Genomic DNA, 21,326 nt, shown 5'->3' with positions numbered 1-21,326 from the left:
TCTCAGTCTAGGAGCGGAGGTCCCTAGGACCATCAAGGGAGAAGAGCAGAGAGCAGGACCCTACCCAGAGAAGCAGTGATGCCTGAAATGGAGCCAGAAATGATGACGTGGAGCGATGGAGCAGCTGGAGACTTTAGATCCAGAGAGGGAGAGCAACTGTGTGCTGAAGACCTGGGGGGTTACGGGGGAAGGATTGCATGGAGGGGTTTGTAACCATGGCAATGAGACGATATACGATGGAATGAATGTAAAACTATTGTTCTCCCATGTAAACTATCACATAATTCACAATAAAACATTTAAGAAAAAAAAAAAAAAAGAAATCAAATGATGTGTCGTATTAGGCAAATCTGCTGCACAAGTCCTCTTTACAGTGCTCAAGAGCAATGATGTCATTGCTCATGTTTGTGGGCTAAGTAAGGTACGCGTGACACAAGTCAGGGTATTGTTAATAATCTCATATGCATGTGAAAGTTGGACAATGAATAATGAATTGATGCATTTGCGATATGGTGTTGGAGGAGAGTATTAGAAGTATCATGGGCTGCCAGAAGAACAGACAAGTCTGTGCTGGAAGAAGTACAACCAGAATGCTCCTTAGAAGCCAGGATGGCGCAATGTCTTCTCTCATACTTTGGGCATATTATCAGGAGGGCCAGTCCCTGGAGAACATGAAGCTTGGTAACGTGGAGGGTCAGCTAAAAAGAGGAAGACCCCCAATGAGACGGGTTGACATAACAAATATTGTGAGGATGGTGCAGGTCCAGGCAGTGGTTTGTTCTGTTGTGCAGAGAGTCAGTATGAGTTGGAACCAACTTGATGGCCTCTAATACCACCACCATGAATAAGGACTAAAGATGAGGCTTTCTGTTCCCATAAAGATTTACAGCCTCGGAAACCCTGTACAGGGTCGCTATGAGTTGGAACCGACTCCACGGCACATAACCACCATCACCAAGTGCATAGAGTGTACAAAGATAAAGAGGAAACACAGCCCTTTTTTTTATAAGCTCCAATTTTACATGCTAACAGTGGGACCAGAGGATTTCAATATATAAAGATTATAGAGAACTCATATCAAAATTATGGTATAAACAAATGATTGAGTAGATAATTGGGAATAAAAGACAAATCTTACAAAATAATTCACAATAATATATGTAGATAAGCCCTTTCCAGGAAGTGAAGCTTAACTGTCTCATCATGCCATGAGTATAGGTAGGACTTAAGTGACTAGATTACAAAGAAATGAGCACAAAAAGAAAATAGGTGTGACTTTACAATGGAGAACCCTCGTAAGCATTGCTTTATTCAAGTAATCAAATTTAGTATCAACAGAGATGATACATGGATATCACGTACATTTTGCTATAATGTAATGAAAAGGATACCTTTGTAGTATATTTGAAACTATAATCTCAGTCAAATCATGGAAGAAAAGAAAAAGAAAAAGAAACATTGAGAAAAAGAAAAATTACTGGCCAGTAATCTTAAAAACTATCAATTCATGAAAAAGGAGAGAATGAAAAGTTGTTATAAATGAGAGGAGGCAAAGGAGATGTAACTAAATGCAATAAAACGTCCTGGGCTGTGGTCTGAACCAGAAAAGAGTATGAACAGAAAACCTAAGGAATTCCAATAAAGTCTGGAGGTTAGTTATGAAATCCAAAAAATCAAAATCATATTAGTTTAGTTGTTAGGAGTTGTTGAGTCTGTTCTGACTCATAGAGATCTTACAAATAATAAAATAAAACACTGCCCAGTGCTGAGCATCCATGTAATTGTTATTACATTTGAACCCACTGCAGTTGCCACGGTCAATCCATCTTGTTGGGATCTTCCTTTCTTTTCCTGACCTTCCATTGTACCAATAATAATATCTTTCTCTGGGGACTGATCCCTCCTGATAACATGTCTGAAGTATAAAAGACAAAGTCTTGACAACCTAATCTTCTAAGAAGTATTTTGGATGCACTTCCAATACAGACTTGTTTGTTCTCCTGGCAGTCTGTAGTACTTTTAACATTCTTCTCCAACACAGCAACTCAAATGCATTAATTCTATGGTAATCCTTACTCACTGTCCAACTTTCACATGCATATGAGTCTATTAGGATTGATTCAATGGCACTGAACACAAACAACAACCATGTCAATGTTAAGATGTTAAATAATATCAGATTTATAGAAAACTTTCTATAAAACGTATTTTAAAAGTTTATTTTATTTATTTGTATTATTTGTAACATATTAAACAACTTTTGAATCTCTGCCCGCTGCCTATAATTCACTAATTGAAGAGAATAATGAGGAATAAAAAAAGGACAAATCCACTTATGAATACAGATGCAAAAATTCTAAACATACTGCTAAGCCAAATTCTGAGCACAAGGCATGTGCTTGCTTACTCTTCTGACTGCACACAGACATCCATGTATGTGTACGTATGCACCCCTATTCAGATGACCCACCTAAAGAGTATAAAATTAGCTAAGTCAGCGAATGCCAATATTGAATTCTAGTGAGGATGAAAGACAGTAAGAATGCTCATTCATTTACAAAATGGGTAAGATTCTTATGATTCAATAGTGAATAATTGCTACTGTCACAACTGAAAAGGTATAAGTTTTGTAACAAAAACGGGTGAGTAGTTAATCTTACATTCCAGGAACAGAAGACCATAGGACCATCAAAGAAGAGTATGAGCAAAATGTGGGACTTTATCCAGAGAAGCAGCGACACCAGAGATGGCGGCAGAGGTGATGGCATGGAGAGAGTAAGCAGCTGAGAATTCTAGACTCAAGGAAAGAGAAAGGCTGTGTGCTGACAGCCAGGAGGCAGGCTTGCAGAATGTGCCCTTTGGTAGTTTAAATTATTATATATTCCTCAGTGTTTTTGTGTACATTCCCCACCCCCAAAACACCAAGGTAATAGAAGCAAAAACTGTTGAATGATGATGCATGGAGGAGACTGTAATCATTGCAATGAAATGATGACTGTAAAACCGATGTTTTTCCATGTAAACTATCACTCAATTCACAATAAAAACTTAAAAAACAAAAGTCTGGCAGTTTCTTACTGAGCTAAACCTAGGTTTTCCATATAATTCAGAAAGTACACTCTGGGTTATTTGCCCAAATGAACTAAAAGCATATTGACATAAAAATCTGCACACAAATGTAAAATACAATGTCAATTATTTTTTTTAAATAAACTGTTTTGAATAACTTTAGATTTACAGAAAAATTAAAAACATAAAAAAGTTCCATTTCTCCCTTACCCAGTTTCTCCTATTGTTAATATTTGCTAAAATTAAGAAACCAGCATTTGGAAAATATTAAAAGACATACTGTATTAAGCAAATCTGCTGCAAAAGACCTCTTGTTTATAGCAGCTTTATTTATTTATGTTGTTTAGTGCCATCAATTCCGTTACGATCCATAGCAACTCTATCTGTATACAGTTTCCAAGGAGCGGCTAGTGAGCTTGAACCACTGACTTTGCAGTTCAAATGACTTTGCAGTCCAGTGCATTAACCCACAGTGCCATACTAGGACTCCAGTTTTATTTATGATTGCCAAAACAATGGAAGCAACATTCCTGTGGAGGTGTAAGATAAGAACAGGACTGTTAATTGCAATGTCAGTGGTTCAAACCCACCAGCAGCTCCTTGGAAACCCTATACTGGGTTGCTATGAGTCAGAACTAACTCTACGACACTTAACAACAATTATGATTTTCAATAGGTGAATGGAAAACAAACAGTGGTATATCCATTGAATGGAATAATATTCAATGAAAATGAAATGATGTATCAAGTTACAAAAAGACATGCAGGATACTTTAAATGAATATTATTAAGTAAAAAAAGCCAGCCTGAAAAAGCTACATACTGTATGATTCCAATTGTTTGACATTCTGGAAAAGGCAAAACTAGAGATAGTAAAAAGACAGTGGCTTCAAAGGGAAGGGATGACTAGGTTACACACAGAACATTTTAAGGGCAGTGAAACTATTCTGCCTAATAATGTAATGTTGGATAGACAATATTACCCACAGGATTATACAACACAAACAGTGAACCCTAATTTAACTATGAAGTTTCGTTTATAATAATGTATTAATGTTGGTTCATCAATGGTAGCAAATGTGCCACTTGAATGCAACAGAAGAAACAGAATACCCTTGGGAGGTGGGGACACAAGGGATCTCTGAACTGTCCACAGCTTTTCTATAAGCCTAAATTAAAACTGTTCTAAAAATCGAAGTATTTTTTTTAAAAAATCCATCCATATGATTCATCACATCAACAGAATAAAGGAGAAAATAAATATGATTACCTCAACAGCGGTAGAAAAAGTATTTTATACAATTTAGTAATTGTTGTTGTTGTTGTTGTCAGGTGCCATCGAGTCGGAACCGACTCATAGCGACTCCATGCACAGCAGAACGAAACAATGTTCGATCCTGGGCCAACCTCACCACCGCTGCCACCCCCGAGTCCATCAATGATGCCACCTGGCCGATCCATCTCGTTGGAGGTCTTCCTCTTTTTCTCTGACCCTCCACCCTACCCAGCATGACATCCTTCTCCAACGATTGTTTCCTCCGGACTACATGTCCAAAGTAGGAGAGACGAAGCTTAGCCATCCTGGCCTCCAAGGAGCACTCTGGCTGCACTTCTTCCAAAACAGATCTATTGGTTCTTTTGGCAGTCCATGGCACCCTCAGTATTCTCCTCCAACACCACAACTCAAAGGCATCAATTCTTCTACGATCCTCTTTATTCACTGTCCAGCTTTCGCATCCATATGAGGCTATTGAAAACACAATGGCCTGGGTCAGGCGCACCCTAGTCCTCAAGCTGACATCTCTGCTCTTCAATACTTTAAAAAGTTCCTGTGCAGCAGATTTGCCCAGTGCAATACGTCGTCTGATCTCTTGACTGCTACTTCCGCGAGTGTTGATAGTTGATCCAAGAAGAATGAAGTCCTTGACAACTTCAATCCTTTCTCCATTGATAAGAATGTTGTTTATTGGTCCAGTGGTGAGGATTTTTGTTTTCTTGACATTGAGATGCAATCCATATCGAAGGCTGTGCTCTTTAATCTTCATAAGTAAATATTTCAAGTCCTCTTCACTTTCAGCGATCAAGGTTGTATCATCTGCATATCGCAGGTTGTTAATGAGTCTTCCTCCAATCCTGATGCCACGTTTTTCTTCATAGAACCCAGCTTCTGGTATTATTTGCTCAGCATACAGGTTGAATAAGTATGGTGAAAGAATACAACCCTGTCTCACACCTTTCCCAATTTTAAAACTTTCAGTGTTCCCATGTTCTGTTCGAACAACTGCTTCTTGGTCTAGGTACAGATTTCTTAGAAGTACAATTAAGTGTTCTGGAATACTCATACTTCTCAATGTTGTCCATAGCTTGTCATGATCCACCCGAGCTAAAACTTACAAAATACTAACAAGCCAAATTCAGCAGCTTATTAAAAGAATTGTACACCATAACCAAGTGAGATTTGTTTCAGGAATTCAAGTGTGGTTAAAAAATATGAAAGGAGCCCTAGTGGCTCTGTAGGGTAAGTGCTGGACTGCTAACTACAAGGTTAGCAGTTCAAACCCACCTGCTCCACAGGAAAAAAGATGAAGCTTTCTGCTCCCATGAAGACGTAGATCTCCAGAAACCTTACACATAGTTGCTTTAGGCAGGAAATGACTCAATGGCTGTGGATTTGTTTTTGTTTTTAAAGTATGAAAGTCAATCAATGTAATACAACGTAATGTGTACCATTTTATAATATTATTTTTAAATCACCCACCTTGAATGAGGCCCTTCCAACAACAGGCTCTAAAATCTGTTCAAATTTCATACAACAGGCTTTCCCATTAGTGCCCCGAGACTCCTGCACTGCAGAGGCTTCAGCATCTCAAACCTTGTGGACTCTCAAAGCTCACAGACCATCCTACTGATTCAAGAAAGTACTTGCCTTGGCAATATGCCATTAGAGTGGCAACTGCTGACCACATACTGGACTCTCGTGGGAAAAGATGTTCTTAGCTGCAACTCTCCACACACAGCTCTCCATTATACTTTGGATCATGGAAGCACCACCCACAAACTTGGCATGGTCACTGAAGTCACCTTCCTACAGTATAGTGAAGCCTGAGCCTTGCAGAACAAGGTGGCCACCTCTGTCCTCAGTACCTTGCCACATGCCATGGTGCTAGACGTGCACACCCCTCTTCCAGATCTCTTAGTTATCTGGAGAGTCTTTTGGGATTAACTGAGTGAACAACAAAGGTATTTCACATATTTTATGGATGGCAGTGATACCAGGAGCTCAGTGAGAAGTCCCCAAACTTCACGGGGTTATTTCAGCACTGAACGTACTAGATATCAATTCACCCCATCTACAGATTTTTACAGAGCCTTGAGCCTTTACAAATGGTATGGACATCTAGCCTGGCCCATGGTAGTAACAATAATTTCTTACCCTTTGGGGTAAAGAACACTGGGAATCTCTTTTCCTCACATTTACCCAAAATATAAATCAATATCTCTGCACATGCTAATGCCACAATTCAAGGCCTCACTAAGACACTACTCTGGCTCCATCAGAGTTCCAGGTGTTACTGACAGTGACCAAGGCACTCATTCATTTCTCAAAGTCAGTCATGCTGGGTTTTAAAACAAGGCATTCAAGGGAACTTTCACCTTACTTACAGGCCTCAAGGCAACAGATCTCAGGGTGACACAATGACTTACTTAAACCAGTTCAAATTAAATTAAGTGAAACATGATATATTTTAGTCATTAGAAATCAGGATTAGATTATAAGAGTCTGACCTCATTTTTGATGTTTGAATGCTGACACACTTTTTCAAGTCTCATCTCCCTTTTATCTCCTTTTTGCCTCACATCTGGGCAAGCTGATAAGAAAGCATATGTGCTCCTTTCTCCAGTTCCAATGGAGGTTTAAACCTTCAAGCCATTACCCATGCAGAAACTTTCATCCCAGTCCTACCCTCTAATCATCAAAGAAACACCAAACCTGTTTCCTTTCCGTGCTCTCTCACGCCTTTTGTGAATTAGCTTGGGAAGACTTCCCTGCTATTCATACCTACTGTGTATATGAGAGTCAATTAGTCTGAACATCCAAACCAAATTTCGAATGAAGGATACTTTCTGTCATCTTTTTGGATGTGGGGTATCCACAACAGTAATTCTACATGCTAGCAACAAAGAACCGATAAACACAATTTTTAAATTACCTGTAGCAAATGAGACAGGCGTTAAAAGGGGTTCAGAAGTCAGAATTAAAGATGAGCCACTTATTGACTAAAGTCTTGGAGAATGTTGAGAACTGTGCCCCTCCTTGCTTGAACAATTGTGAAGATGTGTAGAACATGCTCAGGGGGTACAGATGAGTAGCCACACCCTAAGACATGTCACAGAAAGACCACACATCAAAATTCCTTATTTTACTTCCCAGTAAGATGTTTTACAGGATGGACTGGTTTGCCCAGTGCCCTAGGCATAACTTTATAGGATGACCTTCTGCTGGGAGCATGGGAGAACACTAGCCCCTAAGAGGGCGTCTGAACCAGAGTCCTGAAAAAACTACACATGCACAACATCCCAAAGTAAATTTTGTCTGCTCCTACCATACTGGCGGCTGCAGCATACATAATCAGCACTGAGAAGTTGAGGCACAAGTATAGCAAAGTGCTGGCAGCTGCAGCATACATAATCAGCACTGAGAAGTTGAGGCACAAGGATAACATGGACGAAAATCCAGTCTTTAAGCCCTCCTCAGGCTTATGGGCCATGGACCCCGAGGGCCAGGGAAGTAACTCCCTGAAGTCCCGGGTTCATAGGCTTTGGCGAACTCATTGTTTGGCCACCTCTGCGCAATTTTCTTTAATTGTACTTTTGTGCATTCTGTACTTGTTCTTTATGCTCTTAATTCCGGTAATTGTAGCTTCTGGGAAAGTGATTGTTTTCAGTAATAATACGCACAACGTTTTGATCAATGGCTCTCATGTAAAAGTCACTGCCCCAGTAACAAGAGTTGTGCGTGAGACTATGAGAACTAAAAGTACAGAAAAACAGGATGTAGCAATGCAGAGAATATGTAACAATTTTTTTCTAACCAATTACTTAGTTATGTTTAATATTAAACAGATACATGAGCTGTTAATGTCTATGTAAAATAATAACACTGAAACTGGTAGCTACCCCCTAAAGACACCCCTATGTACGTCTGCTGTGCTCTCGATGTTTTTCATGGGAATCTTGCTGTATGTGATAATTTTATGCACCCCCAAACTGCCTCCGGGTATAATCAACTTAATCCAAATACTCTCCTTCCCCCCAAGGTATATTGGGAATATAATAGCAATGAACATTGTCATATCAAGATATGGAAACCAGAACAGAGTTAAAAGAATGTAAAGATGAAACCGCACCTTCTTAGAAAAGTCAAAACCTGTTTTTCACCTTCTCTATAATTGTAGAAGCAAGGAGGAAAGAATCATTAGTTTAACAATGGAAGCTAAGTATCTGAAATCTTGTTCACTAACAAAAGCATGTATTGTTTGCCTGCAAAAGACACAGAAGCAGTTTGTTTCTTTAGAAAATATAACTTAGTCTTTAGTAAAAACTCTAGAGCCTCTCACCTTTACCCACTTGTGATTAAGTTTTGAAAATATGTTAAACACCTTCTAAGAAACCGCAAGTTGCTGCCCTAGGCTACACGAACCTAGAAGTTAATCTATAATCTGTAATTGCTTGCTTGAACCTTTCTTATAGAAATAAGGATTTTAGTTTATTAAGAAGAATCATGATGTCCTCAGAAGTTAAAGATAATTTTGTGAATCATTGTGTCTTGTATCACATGAATGATCTTGTATCCTGTCCTGAGTGAATAATCAACATTTTTATCATTATTTTCTTTTGTGTCAATTTCCTTCTTCTGACAATAAAAGACTGGGGCTCTGCTAGCTTGGTGTGCTAGCTTGCCTGTCAGCTTGCATCAATCTTGTCTCTGTCTTTTCTTTCGCCTACTAGATCTCCCACTCACGTTAAAACCCCCACGCTCGTCGAGGTGATCCTTTGTTGAAGCAGGACCCCGACTCAGGACCCCCGGCACTACCAGCGGCCTCTACAATGGAGAAAAAATGCTGCAAACGAAGCCAACTAGCATGGCCCCTCACATATGGGCCACTTCATGGAAATTCCTACTTATCTCTATAAATGAACGTGATACCTTTTCCCACCTTTTAAATCCCAGAAAAGCCTCTATCCGTTCGGGGAGACGGGACAGTTAGCTTTACCTCCTCGTCTCCTCAGGCCAGATCTGTTCTTCTTGATAATCTTTTACTTGTGTGAAACTCTTGTCAGTCTAATCTGATTATTCTTTGGTCAGCAAAGATAAGGACCCTCTATTGTAGGGTCAGAACCTCATCCCACCACCAAAAACTGCTGGTGACCACAAAGGGTCTTCCTTGTTCACTATCCAACTTTCACACTGGACAGTGTAAAGGAACATTCATATAAGATCAGGTGCACCTTAGTCCTAAAACTGACATCTTTGCTCTTAAGACTTTAAAGAAATCTTGTGCAGTGGATTTGCCTAACGCAATATGTCGTTTAATTTCTTGACTGCTGCTTCCATGAGTGTTGACTGTGAATCCAATTAAAATAAAGTTTTTGACACCTTCAATATTTTAGCTGTTTATCATGATGTTATTTGTTGGTCCAGTGGTGAAGATTTTTGTTTTATGTTGAGGTGCAATTCATACTGAAGTCTTTGATCTTCATCAGTAACTATTTCAAGTCCTCTTTGCTTCCAGCAAGCAAGGTTGTATCATCTGTTTCTCACAGGTTAAAAATGAGGCTTCCTCCAATCCTGATGCCATGTTCTTTTTCCTATAATTCAGCTTCTCTCATTATTTACTCAGCATACAAAGTATGGTGAAAGGATACAACCCTGGTAATGCAAAAATCCATAACAAAATACTAGCAAATTGAATCCAAAAGCATACATCATGATCAAGTGGGATTCATCTCAGGAACGTAAAGGTAGTTTAGCATAAAAAAAAATCAAGGTAAAAACACCACAATAATAGAATGAAGGAAAAGAACCACACATGATCAGTTGAATTGACACAAAAAAAGGAATTAGACAAAATCCAACACCTTTTCATGATGAAAAAATTTTAAAACCACCTAACACACTAGGAATGCAAGGGAAATTTTTCAATCTAATAATGGACTAATAAATGAATTCAGCAAGGTAGCAGGGTACAAGTTCAACACGAAAAAATAAGTTAGATTTCTGTGCAACAGCAATGATCAATATGAAAAGGAACTAATTCCATTTATAACAGCATTTAAAAATAAAATACCTAGGAATAAATTTTTCAATGTAAAAGACTTTGTACACTGAAAACCATAAAACCTTGCTGAAAGAAATTAAAGAAGACATAAGTGAATGCAAAGAAATTGGATATTCACAGATTAGTAGATAATACTATTAAGATGGCAATACTACCCAAAAACAATCTATAGACATAAAACAATCCTCATCAAAATTCCAACAGCTTTTTCCACACATATGGAAAGGCCAATCGTCAAATTTGTATGTAACAGCAAGGGGCTCCAAATAACCCAGACTCAGTCAGTCTTAACGAGTTGATTCCAACTCACAAATAACCTAAGTAGAGTTTCTGAGGTTGTAAATCTTTACAGGAGCAGAAAGTCTCATTTTTATCCCACAGAGTAGCTGGTGGGTTTAAACTGCCAACTTTATGGATAGCAGTCCAGTGCTTATCGTACAGCATCATACCAGGATTTCTTAAACAGCCAAGGAATTTGTAAAAAGAACAAAGTAAGAGGGCTCACCCTTCCTGATTTTAAAACATAACATAGAGCTACAATAATCCTTAATAGCCTAATGCTAGTATAATGACATATGCTGTTGTTATTATATTTGCTGAGGAGTCGGTTCCGACTGATAGCGACCCTGTACAGGGTTTCCGAGGCTGTAATTCTTTACAGGAGCAGAAGGCCTCATCTTTTTCCTGTGGAACAGCTGGTAGTTTCGAACTGCTGACTGTGTGATTAGCAGCCCGATTTGTAATCACTACTCTACCAGAGCTCCTTATAATGACATATCAACAAATGGAATAGAACTGAGACTCTAAAATTAACCCACACATCCAGGGTAAGTTACATTTCAACAAGAGTACTAAATCCATTCAGTGGGGGAAAGAACAGTTTCTTTTAATAAATGGTATGAGGAAAGTAGATTTCCCATGCAAAAGAATGAGGCTGGCCCCACAACCCATACCATATACGAAAATTAATTCCAAATGGGTCAAGAACCTAAATGTTATCATTAAAATCATAAAACTTTTAGAAGAAACATAGGGATAATGCTTAAAGAGTGGTATTTAATAATGAATTCTTAGATTTGACACCAAAATTATAAACAGCAAAAGGCAGAATACACTGGATTTCATAAAAAATTAAGAAGTCTTACATCAATGGATTTTATCAACAAAGTGAAGAAACAACCTATAGAACTCAATCAAGATACAGAGCTATTTAAAGTAAAAAAAAAAAAAAAGACTGAAAATAGGGAACCACAGATATTAATATATAATGAAAAAAAAGCAAACCTACAAAGTAAAATGAGGGAATAGTGTAGATACAGAACTTCTAAATTGCAAGGAAGTCAAGTAGATTTCAAGATAAAAAAAAAACAGTTTTAAACAGGAGAAAAATTAGTAAATTATAAGGTAACCTCAAAGATAATTAATATACCTTCACATCAAAAGAGGAAAAATCATACCTAGTAAACATTAACATAACAAAAATGAAAATGACAGAAAACCCACAAATACAATGAACTCAACGTAGAAAATTATGTGGAACAAAGAAACCAGCAGCACCAAAAAAAAAAAAAACCCAAAAAATAAAAACACAGCAATCGCTTCATATCTATTGATAATTACACTAAATGTAATGGATTAAATACCCCAATTAAGAAACAGAGTAACAGGATGGATAAGAAAACAGAATTCTTCAATATGATGTCTACAAGAGAACCTGGAGGATATTATGCTGAATGAAATTAGTCAATCACGACAGGACCAATAGTGTATGATACCACTGTTATAAAAAGTTAAGGAAAGTTTTTCTTGATAAAAGAAACATTTTATGAGTGTTACCAGAGTGGGGTAAAGGGAAAATTAAGTACAGGCTAGAAGATAAGCACATTAATGTAAGTGACAGGGCAGGCAATATACAGCAAGAGGGAGGCTGGCAGAGAAAAGATGAAGATAGTGGGAGACACAGGGAGGAATGTAAGAGTTAAAGTAAACAGAACGTCATACTGTTAACTGATGGTACATGGAGGGGATTGCAGTCATTGTAATGAAAGTAAGTATATGATTAATTAAATATAAAACTGTTGATGATCTGCTATGTAAACCTTCACTCAATTCACAATAAAAATTAAACAAACAAATCCATAGAGAGTTAGAAAAACAACAACAAAAAAAAACAAACCAAACTAAACAACAGGAGGGTTACTTGCAGAAATGGTTAATTCCATGACTGGGGCAGACCACAGAATCCTACCTAAAAGAATTACCAATAGTCCAAACTGGAACAACCTGAGCAACAAAATAAATGATGGTATAGGACTATAACTCAAAGTAGTAAAGAAATATGCATGAATCCATACTTACATAAATAAATAAATAACCGGGAAAATGAAAAAACTGAGGAACAAGAACTCTTCCTTTTAGGATTCCATTTAATAAATACAGAAGGGAAGCAAAAAATAGAAAAACACCACTAGAACACCACCATAATAACAGTCAGAGGCAAGAGCCACTGATGGATGCTAGAATGAGTGTTTAAAATTCTACTAGAAACAGGGTAGTTGTAGAGTCGACAGTATCCCTTCCAAATATTTAGTATGTATAAAGAAAAAACAAGAATTGTACAGTGAAGAATCCTCGTAGCTACAAGTTTGGTCAAGTGGTCAGGATTACCATCACCAATAATACAGTACAACATATGAGAATGCATGCACTCCAAACTGAGCCTAAATAATAACAAATTTTTTTTTAAAAAAAGCCAAAATATTTTCTCCCAAACAACTGATCAGTACTCTTCTAAGTGTCAAGGTCAAGAAAGACAAGGAAGCGACACGACAGAAAATATTACAGAGACATGATAAGTAAACGAAAGGTGAGATTGAGATGCTAGATTATATTCTGAAACAAGAAAAAGTACATTTATGGAAATATCAGATGAAATCCCAATCAGTCTGTACTTTAGTTGCAGCAGCCTTATACTAAGGAAAATGTCTTCATTTGGATAAATGTTTTATGATTATGTAGGATGGTACCATAAGGGAAAGCTTAGGTGAAGGATATATGGGAACTGTAGTAGGCAACCCCCCGCAATCTCTGCTTCTGGCATTCAGGCACTTGTGTCATCTCCAACCCTTGAGTGTGAGATGGATACAGTAATTGTTTCAATTACAGGACATGGCAAAAGTGATGAGATGTTGCTTCCAAGATTTGGTTACCAAGACTCTGGCTTCTGTCTCAGGCACCCTCTTATGTTCCCTCACTTGCTCACTCTGAGGGAAGTTAGCTTTCATGTTGTAAGCTGCTTTACAGAGAGAACACAAAACAAGAAACAGACGTCACCAGTCACCAGCCAGGGAGGACTTGAGATCAGCCAACAGTCATGTGAGTGAGTGAGGAGGCAAGGCCTCCAGTAAAACCTGGAGATGACATCACAGCTGTCGTTAACACCTTGATTGCAACCATGAGCCAGAGGCACCCAATTATACCATACCTGGATTTATGACTCACAATGACTGGGATAATAATATTTATGACTCACAACTGGGATAATAATATATGTTTGTTGTTTTAAGCTGATTACGTTTTGGGGTGATTTGTTGCATAGCAATAGATTAGTAGTAATAGCAATTCTCTTTTTCTAATTAATCTATAAGTCTAAAACTATCTAAAACTATGAAAGTTTAAAAATATTTTGTTCATACATGTCTTTTGGCACAAGTAGCAACTTGTGGTTGAATTTTCCAGTGGGCAAATGGGGATACCACTACCTACCTCAGAGGTCTGCCATGAAGACAAAGTAAGAAAACATTGCTAGACTACCACATGTGGATGTTAACTATTTTTTCCCTGCCTCCTTTCAAAGCCCAGTGGCCTGTACTGTGGAATGCTTCCAATTAGTAGGTGGAAACATTAAACACAAGAAATAGCTCTGTCTCGCTATATGTAAGAGACTCAATGCAAAACTTCATCAATGACAGTCCTAAAATTAGGCTGAAATATATACATTTCATGCGTTATTCTTGAACTGGGTTCCCTTTCCTACGATGTTGGGACAAAATAATTTCTATTGCTATAAGGTTGAAAATTTTCAATTCTATGAAATGAAATCCTTGAGAGGAAGAGAAATGGAAAGAGGACAAGAGAAAAAGAACAGCTTTCCAAAGCCTAGCACAATAAATAAGGGATTAGAAAACGGTACCACTGGATAAGCAAAGATTCTTATCAAAATAACTCAACGCTTTACAATACCTGATGCCAAGTCTTGTCAAAAAACACAAAAAACCTTTGAAAGTATAAATAAGTTACTTTCACATTTTCCTTCTTACATATATTTTATTCATTTCCTGAAAGATTTCTACATTAGTCAGATATAATCTCCCCCTAAGAAAAACCCTATTTCCTCCCCCCCACCCCATTAGTTATGTTTACTGAAAAATATTTACAACCCTTTATCACAAATGCCATCAGCTTGCCTGTTATTAGAGTGAGACTCACCTGTGGTCTGCAGCTGCTGGAGTTGTTACCTCTGGATTGAAATAGCCTTCCAAATCTGAACTGTTCACTTGTGTTTGCCTTGAGGTCACTTTCTGACTTGGTTTGATGTTCCGGTTCTGAGTTATAGTATCTGTAACAGGAAAATGTACGACATGGAAGTCTAGAGAAGATTTAGATTCTGAGGTTGGTTCCAATGATCTCAAAGATCCGGTTTGCAGTTCAGAGTCAAACTCTCTATTTGTCCTTGGTTTACATACAGGATCCACTGAATGTAAGTTTTTATCTAAGGTTTCACTATCCAATTTGGAAGAAGTCTTGGGTGAAAGAGTTATACGAACACAAGAAACTGCTTTTCGATTTGAAGGTGGAGCGCAATGATTCAGGGCTGACTGGGAGACAATATTACTGAACTTGGCTTCAGAATTTTCCATATTAGAATGGCAATGATTGTCCTTTTCTATTACACATTCCTGATCTTGAGGAGCGGAGGAATGGTGGTGATCTACATACGGGTCTTTGCTTTGTTCAAAGAGCTTGCGTTGTTCAAGAAAAATGTCAGAAGGAAGGTCTAGAGCTATACAATTCTGACCTTGATGAATGGGAGAATGGTATTCTCTCATCTGAGAACCTACATGGGAAGCTTTGCTTTGTTCAAACAGCTCCCGTTGTTCAAGAAAAATGCGAGAAGGAAGGCTTGGAGCGACATAATCTTGATAGTGATGAGGTGAAGAATGATGTTTTCTCATGTGGTGATTTGCACGTGGGACTTTGCTTTGTTCAAAGAGTTCACGCTGTTCAAGAAAAATGAGTGAAGGAATATCTGGAGTTACATTCTTTTCTTGTCCTCCGAGTCTGGAATTCAGTCTGCCCATGCTAAGGAAATTGCTAGAATTTGCACTGGGCCTGGGATCAGAATGACTGACTTTAAAATCTGATATTTCTAAGAGTTTTTCTTCTTGGTGAGAATGATCAAAGTTAACAGGTGATTTTTGGCATTTCCCACTGCTCTCTGCTAAAATAGTTAAATCTTTATCTGGTGAGTGACTAAACATTTTAAATGACACGGGGGACGAGGTTTTCCTTTTTTGATCTCTAAGAGGATTTTGCTCTTCAGTGAAATGAGAATTAATCACTCCTGTAGATGCTCCAGAACTATCTTCTGTAACACCAACCTTAAAAACAGAGGAATCTGAAATGCATTTAGAATGCCGGTGAGATGAAAAAGTGATGGAGGTAGTAAACTTTTTCATGGATTCTGGGGGCAACACTTGGGATGAAGAATGAAAATCCATTTCCTCCAATGGCACATAAGCAGGCTCTACAAATTCTGACAACCAAGGGTCCATCTTTTCATGAAATGGCATTCGCAGATCTTTGTTAAAGTTATCGGCTGTAAAATTTTGAAGTGGAGAATGACTTCGTAATTGCAAGGAATTCCAAACTTTGAAGCGGGGGTGGTTATGGTCTAATGATTTGGAAAGGTTGATATGCCTGGCTCTCCATGATGAGGGGCCCTGCTGTCCTCTGATCATTTCATCAGGTTCATCGGGTCTGAAGACACAAGGATGACCATCCATTTGTGCTTGCTGAGTAGCTAGAGTCCTGAAACATTCTTTTTCATGGCTCTCAATAATAATGTGACTACATACAGCTTCTGGCTTGCATCCTATACCCCGTGGACTCTGTAAACCCTAGAAGATATAAACAGGTTTTTTATTAAAGTAGTCCCAAATAATTGTATATGTATCAGTTTTATATCCAGTCTAAGATTTGACTGTGAAGCTCAGGGTGCGCTGTTCTTTTTTAAGAGGACAGCAAGAAATAGACAGCTAACTGTCACATAAAATGGCTCATGAGACAGTTTTCAAAATTTTCACTAAGTAACCATAGCCAAAATCTGCTGCCATTCCCCAATATTCACTTTCCCCAATGCTCATTTTACTACTAAAAGCTTCACCAAGCTGAAGACATTTCCTGTTTCTTCTGCAGTGGATAGGACCCTATGACTAGCCAGTGGGATATGAGTAAAAGTAGAAATACAACTTGTGCTTCCTGTCCTTAAAACTCAACTTCTTGACTTTCATGCTGCCCACTACCATCACCATTGCTCTTGCCAGTTGAAAATGGTAATACCTAGAATAATCTTGGAAGCCATGTGTAAGGACAGTTCAGCGGCCCAGACAGCTTGGGTCTTTGGGGCATAGATCAGTGCCCAAAGCTGACCATAATAAATATAAAATTTCTTTATGGATTTTCTATTTTACCTATAAAGTCATAGTAATTTGACATTCTGTTTGAAGATACAACCACATTTATTTTTACATAAAAATAATTTAGTCTGCTGTTTCTGTGATGACAGGGTAGATGTTCTTTACCATATTCCTCCCACTAAATAAAAGGAGCTCTGGTAGCATAGTGGTTATGAATCAGGCTGCTAACCTCAAGGTCAGGAGTTCAAAACTACCAGTGGTTCCATGGGGAAAAGATGAGGCTTTCTGCTTCTGTAAAGATTTACAGCCTCGCAAACCCCGTACAGGGTTGCTATGAGTCGGAACTGACTTCCACAGCATACCACCTCCCACTACAACTAAAATTCCTGGGCATATCATATAAAACAAATTTTAAAAGACTCTGAAAGGTAGGCACACCAACTAGGGACCCTGGGACATGAGATGTGAGGAGTGACATGGTTGTGAGATCTCTGGGTTTCTCTTTTATCTCATAGACTTGGCGCTGAAGAAGCCAGCAACCTGGAACAAAGGGCACAAAAAACCCTAACAAAATCTGTCCTCACTTACTAAAAAATGAGAAAAAAAATCAATAAAGGTCTATGCTACCAGATCCAGATAAACCACTTTTCCTATACGTGAGAAGATCACCTGTGCCTCTTCCCAGTCAATACTCTACACCTTGCCCCAGGAGCGTTAGTCACTGGTCTTACTTTCAGCACCATTGATTAGTCTGTCTTAAAACTTCACATAAATGGAATCATTCAGTATGACCATTATATCTGGTTTTATTTGTTATATTTAATGTATGCAATTCTTCCATGCTATTAAGATAGCAGTAGTTTGTCCTCTTTTATTGCTATGTACAATTCCACTATATGAATAAACCATAACTGATTCATCTATTCTACGCTGCTTGATAGACAAATAAGAAGCTTTCAGTTTTGGGCTACAGTAATTACTTTTGTCCCTGTCTTTTTAAAGAACAAATGTACTAGTTTCTCTTGCATGCACAGCTAGAAGTAGGGCTGAAGTGTCAGAGGGCAGATGTATGTTTACCTTTACCCCACCACCACCAGTTGCTATTGAGTCTATTATAACTCACGGCAACCCCATGTGTGGCGTAGTCTTTTCAATGGCTGATTTTCTCAAGTACATCACCAGGCTTTTCTTCTAAGGGTTTCTGGGTGAACCTGAACCTCCAACCTTTCTGTCAGCAAAGTGTATTAACCATTTGCACCACCCAAGGATGCCTTACTTTTAGCAAAACAAAACTTTCCAACTCATAGTGACCCTATAGGACAGAGCAGAACTGCCTCCTAGGGCATCTCTACGGAAGCAGACCATGTTGTTCTCTCACAAAGCCACTGATGGGTTTGAACTGTCAACCTTCTGACTAATATCCAAATGCTTAACCACTGCACCACCAGGGATCCTTGAAAAAACAAAAACAAAAAACCTTCCAGTCATTTTTGACTCACAGAGACCCTATAAGGCAGAGAAGAACTTGCTCATAGGGTTCCCATAAATCATATTTATAGAAAAAGACTGCCATATCTTTCTCCCCATGAATGGTTCAAACCAGCAATCACCAACCCTGTGGTTAGCAGCAAAACACTTAACCAGGGCTCCTGGGCGTTTACCTTCAGTTTTTGTTGTTAAGTGCCACCGAGTTGGTTCCAATTCATAGTGACCCTGTATACAGTGTTTGAGGCTATAATCTCTACAGGTGCAAAGCCTCATTTTTCTCCCTCAGAGAAACAGGTGGGCTCAAACCGCTGACCTTGTGGTTTTCAGTCCAGTGCTTACTCTACAGAGCCACCACGCTCCTTACCTTTAGTGTTGTTGTTGTTAAGTGCCATTCCCTGTATAGGGTTTCTGAGGAGCAGCTGGTGAGTTTGAACCACCGATCTTGTGATTCAACTGACCTTGTGGTCGAGTGCTTTATCCCACAGCACCAGACCAGAAGGGCTAAATTAGTTTTCCAGAGTATTGTACCAATTTACCTTCCCAATGCCAATACATGTGTAGGTCACCGGCTCCACAATTTCTCCTATATTTGGCATTGTTCTGGTTTTTACCTAGCCATTCTGACTTTCAGCAGTATCTCACTCTGGCTTTAATTTGCATTATTCTAATGGATAATGACATTGAGAACATTTTCAAATGTTAATTGGTCATTTGCTAAGTACCCATTTCAAATCACTGGGGCAAGTGAATTATTTGTGTGGTTCATTATATAGACTCTGGACGTAGGTCAATGTATGAAAGGGCTTCAAGAAGTGCAAGGAAAAATGTCATTGTCTTTTAATTCTACATTTGCACAAATTTTGGCTTGACTTTTTACTCTTCATAGCAGCTTTGTTTTAATGAAGCGCAATTAATCAAAAATTTCTTTTATGATTATTGTCTTCTTATATCCTATTTATGGAACTTTTGTGGTGATGTAAGATAAAGCACATTGAGATTGGCAATTCAAATCCACCAGCAGCTCCACAAGAGAAAGACGAAGCTTTCTGTTCCCATAAAGATGTGCAGCCTTAGAAACCTTATCCAGAGGCTCTTGAGTTGGAATCGACTCAATGGCAGTGAGTTTTGCTTGGATTATATCCTACTGAAGAAATCTTGCCTAGAGAAAGATGATGCTATCTGCTTCTATAAAGACCTACAGTCTAGGATACCTTATATAGGGTCGCTATGAGTTGGAACTGACTGATGGCAGTGGATTTGATGGGGTTTGCCTAGAGAATTAAGAACCATGACATGAATAGATATATGCACACCCATGTTAATCGAGCACTATTCACAGCAGCAAAAAGATGGAAACAGCTTAAATGCCTATCAGTGGAAGAACAGATATACAAACTATGGTGCATATACACAGTGTAATACTAATAATACTCAGCATTAAAGAATAATAATAAATCTGCAAAACATCTCACAACGAGGATGACCCTGGAGAACATTATGCTGAGTGAAGTTCAAGTTGAACCATCACAAGTGGACAAATATGGTATGAGACCACTATTATAAAAAGCTAACAAAAGATTTTCACACTAAAACAAACATTCTTTGATGGTTACTAGGGGGATGGGATGGGGAAGAGAGAGTAAATTACCAATTAGAGTATTGTTGGTGTTAAATGTTGTTCAGTTGCTTCCAACTCATAGTGACCTGTACAGGGTTTCCAAGGAGTGGATGGTAGGTTTGAACTGCCAACCTTGCAACTAGCAGTTCAGTGTTATCCCATAGCATCACACCAGAATGTCAACTATAGTGTAAACACATATTAACTAGGGTGATGGAAAGGCAAAATACATTAAGAGGAAGTCAGCAAAAAACGGTGGAATCAGGAAAAGACATTGGGAAGAGTGCAAGAGTTCAAGGGAACAGGTATATACTGTTGTATACACAATCATGCAATAATAATGATCTGCAAGTAGATGCATGAACAGACACACACAGGTTGAATGTGTATGCAAGGAATAATGAGTATACCACCCACGAGTCCTGGTGTGGCACTGTGGGTTAATGCACTGGACCTGCAACGTTGGTTTGAACCACAAGGTCAATGGTTTAAGATCACCAGCCGCTCCTGGGTAAACCATATACAGGATCACTATGGGTCAGAACCAACTCAACAGCACTTAGCAACAATCCATGAATACAACATAGACTTGACAGGATATATTGACCTTTGCTGCAAATATATTTATGAAAGTGGTTACACATACAAGTGACAAAATTATGAAAATGTCTTGTTATTGTTAAGTGCCATGGAGTCAGTTCCAACTCATAGGGTTTCCAAGGTATAAGTCTTTGTGGAGACAGAAAACCTCATCTTTTATTCATGGAGTGGGTGGTGGGCTTGCACCACTGACCTTGTGATCCACAGTCCAGTGCTTATCTTATGGAGGGAATGAAATCACTGAACCTGAGGTCTCATGGTCTGGGAGGGGTGTGTGGACACAAAGGTCAAGTGATAGAGTCCACAAAAACGATGTTCTATATCCTATTCTGGTGAGTAGTAACTCAAGTCTTAAAAGCTCATTACCCCCTCCATACAAAGAATAACCAGAGATGGGCAACTTGAACACTGGCTACCCAAAATGGGGGGTGGCTACAAAGGCAAGAAGTGACTGGACTGGCTTACAAGCTTTCAAGAGGGAACCTAGATCCAGAGGGCCTGGAGGAAGGTAGA

The 21,326-nt window shown here is 38.6% G+C and overlaps 1 protein-coding gene across 1 annotated transcript in view; it reads right to left on the bottom strand.

Annotated features, from left to right (window-relative positions):
• ALMS1 (Alstrom syndrome 1) overlaps positions 1-21,326 on the bottom strand; it is a 205,660-nt gene that overhangs the window by 84,199 nt on the left and 100,135 nt on the right. Inside the window, exon 12 of the mRNA XM_006877698.1 lies at positions 14,898-16,588. Coding sequence (XP_006877760.1) covers positions 14,898-16,588 — 1,691 coding nt within the window. The remainder of the gene's footprint in view (positions 1-14,897; positions 16,589-21,326) is intronic.

This window comes from Chrysochloris asiatica, unplaced genomic scaffold, assembly GCF_000296735.1.
Source record: "Chrysochloris asiatica unplaced genomic scaffold, ChrAsi1.0 scaffold00557, whole genome shotgun sequence".
Lineage (NCBI taxonomy): Eukaryota > Metazoa > Chordata > Mammalia > Afrosoricida > Chrysochloridae > Chrysochloris > Chrysochloris asiatica.
Note: the sequence above shows the minus strand (reverse complement) of the source record. Positions and strands in the feature narration are given on the sequence as shown.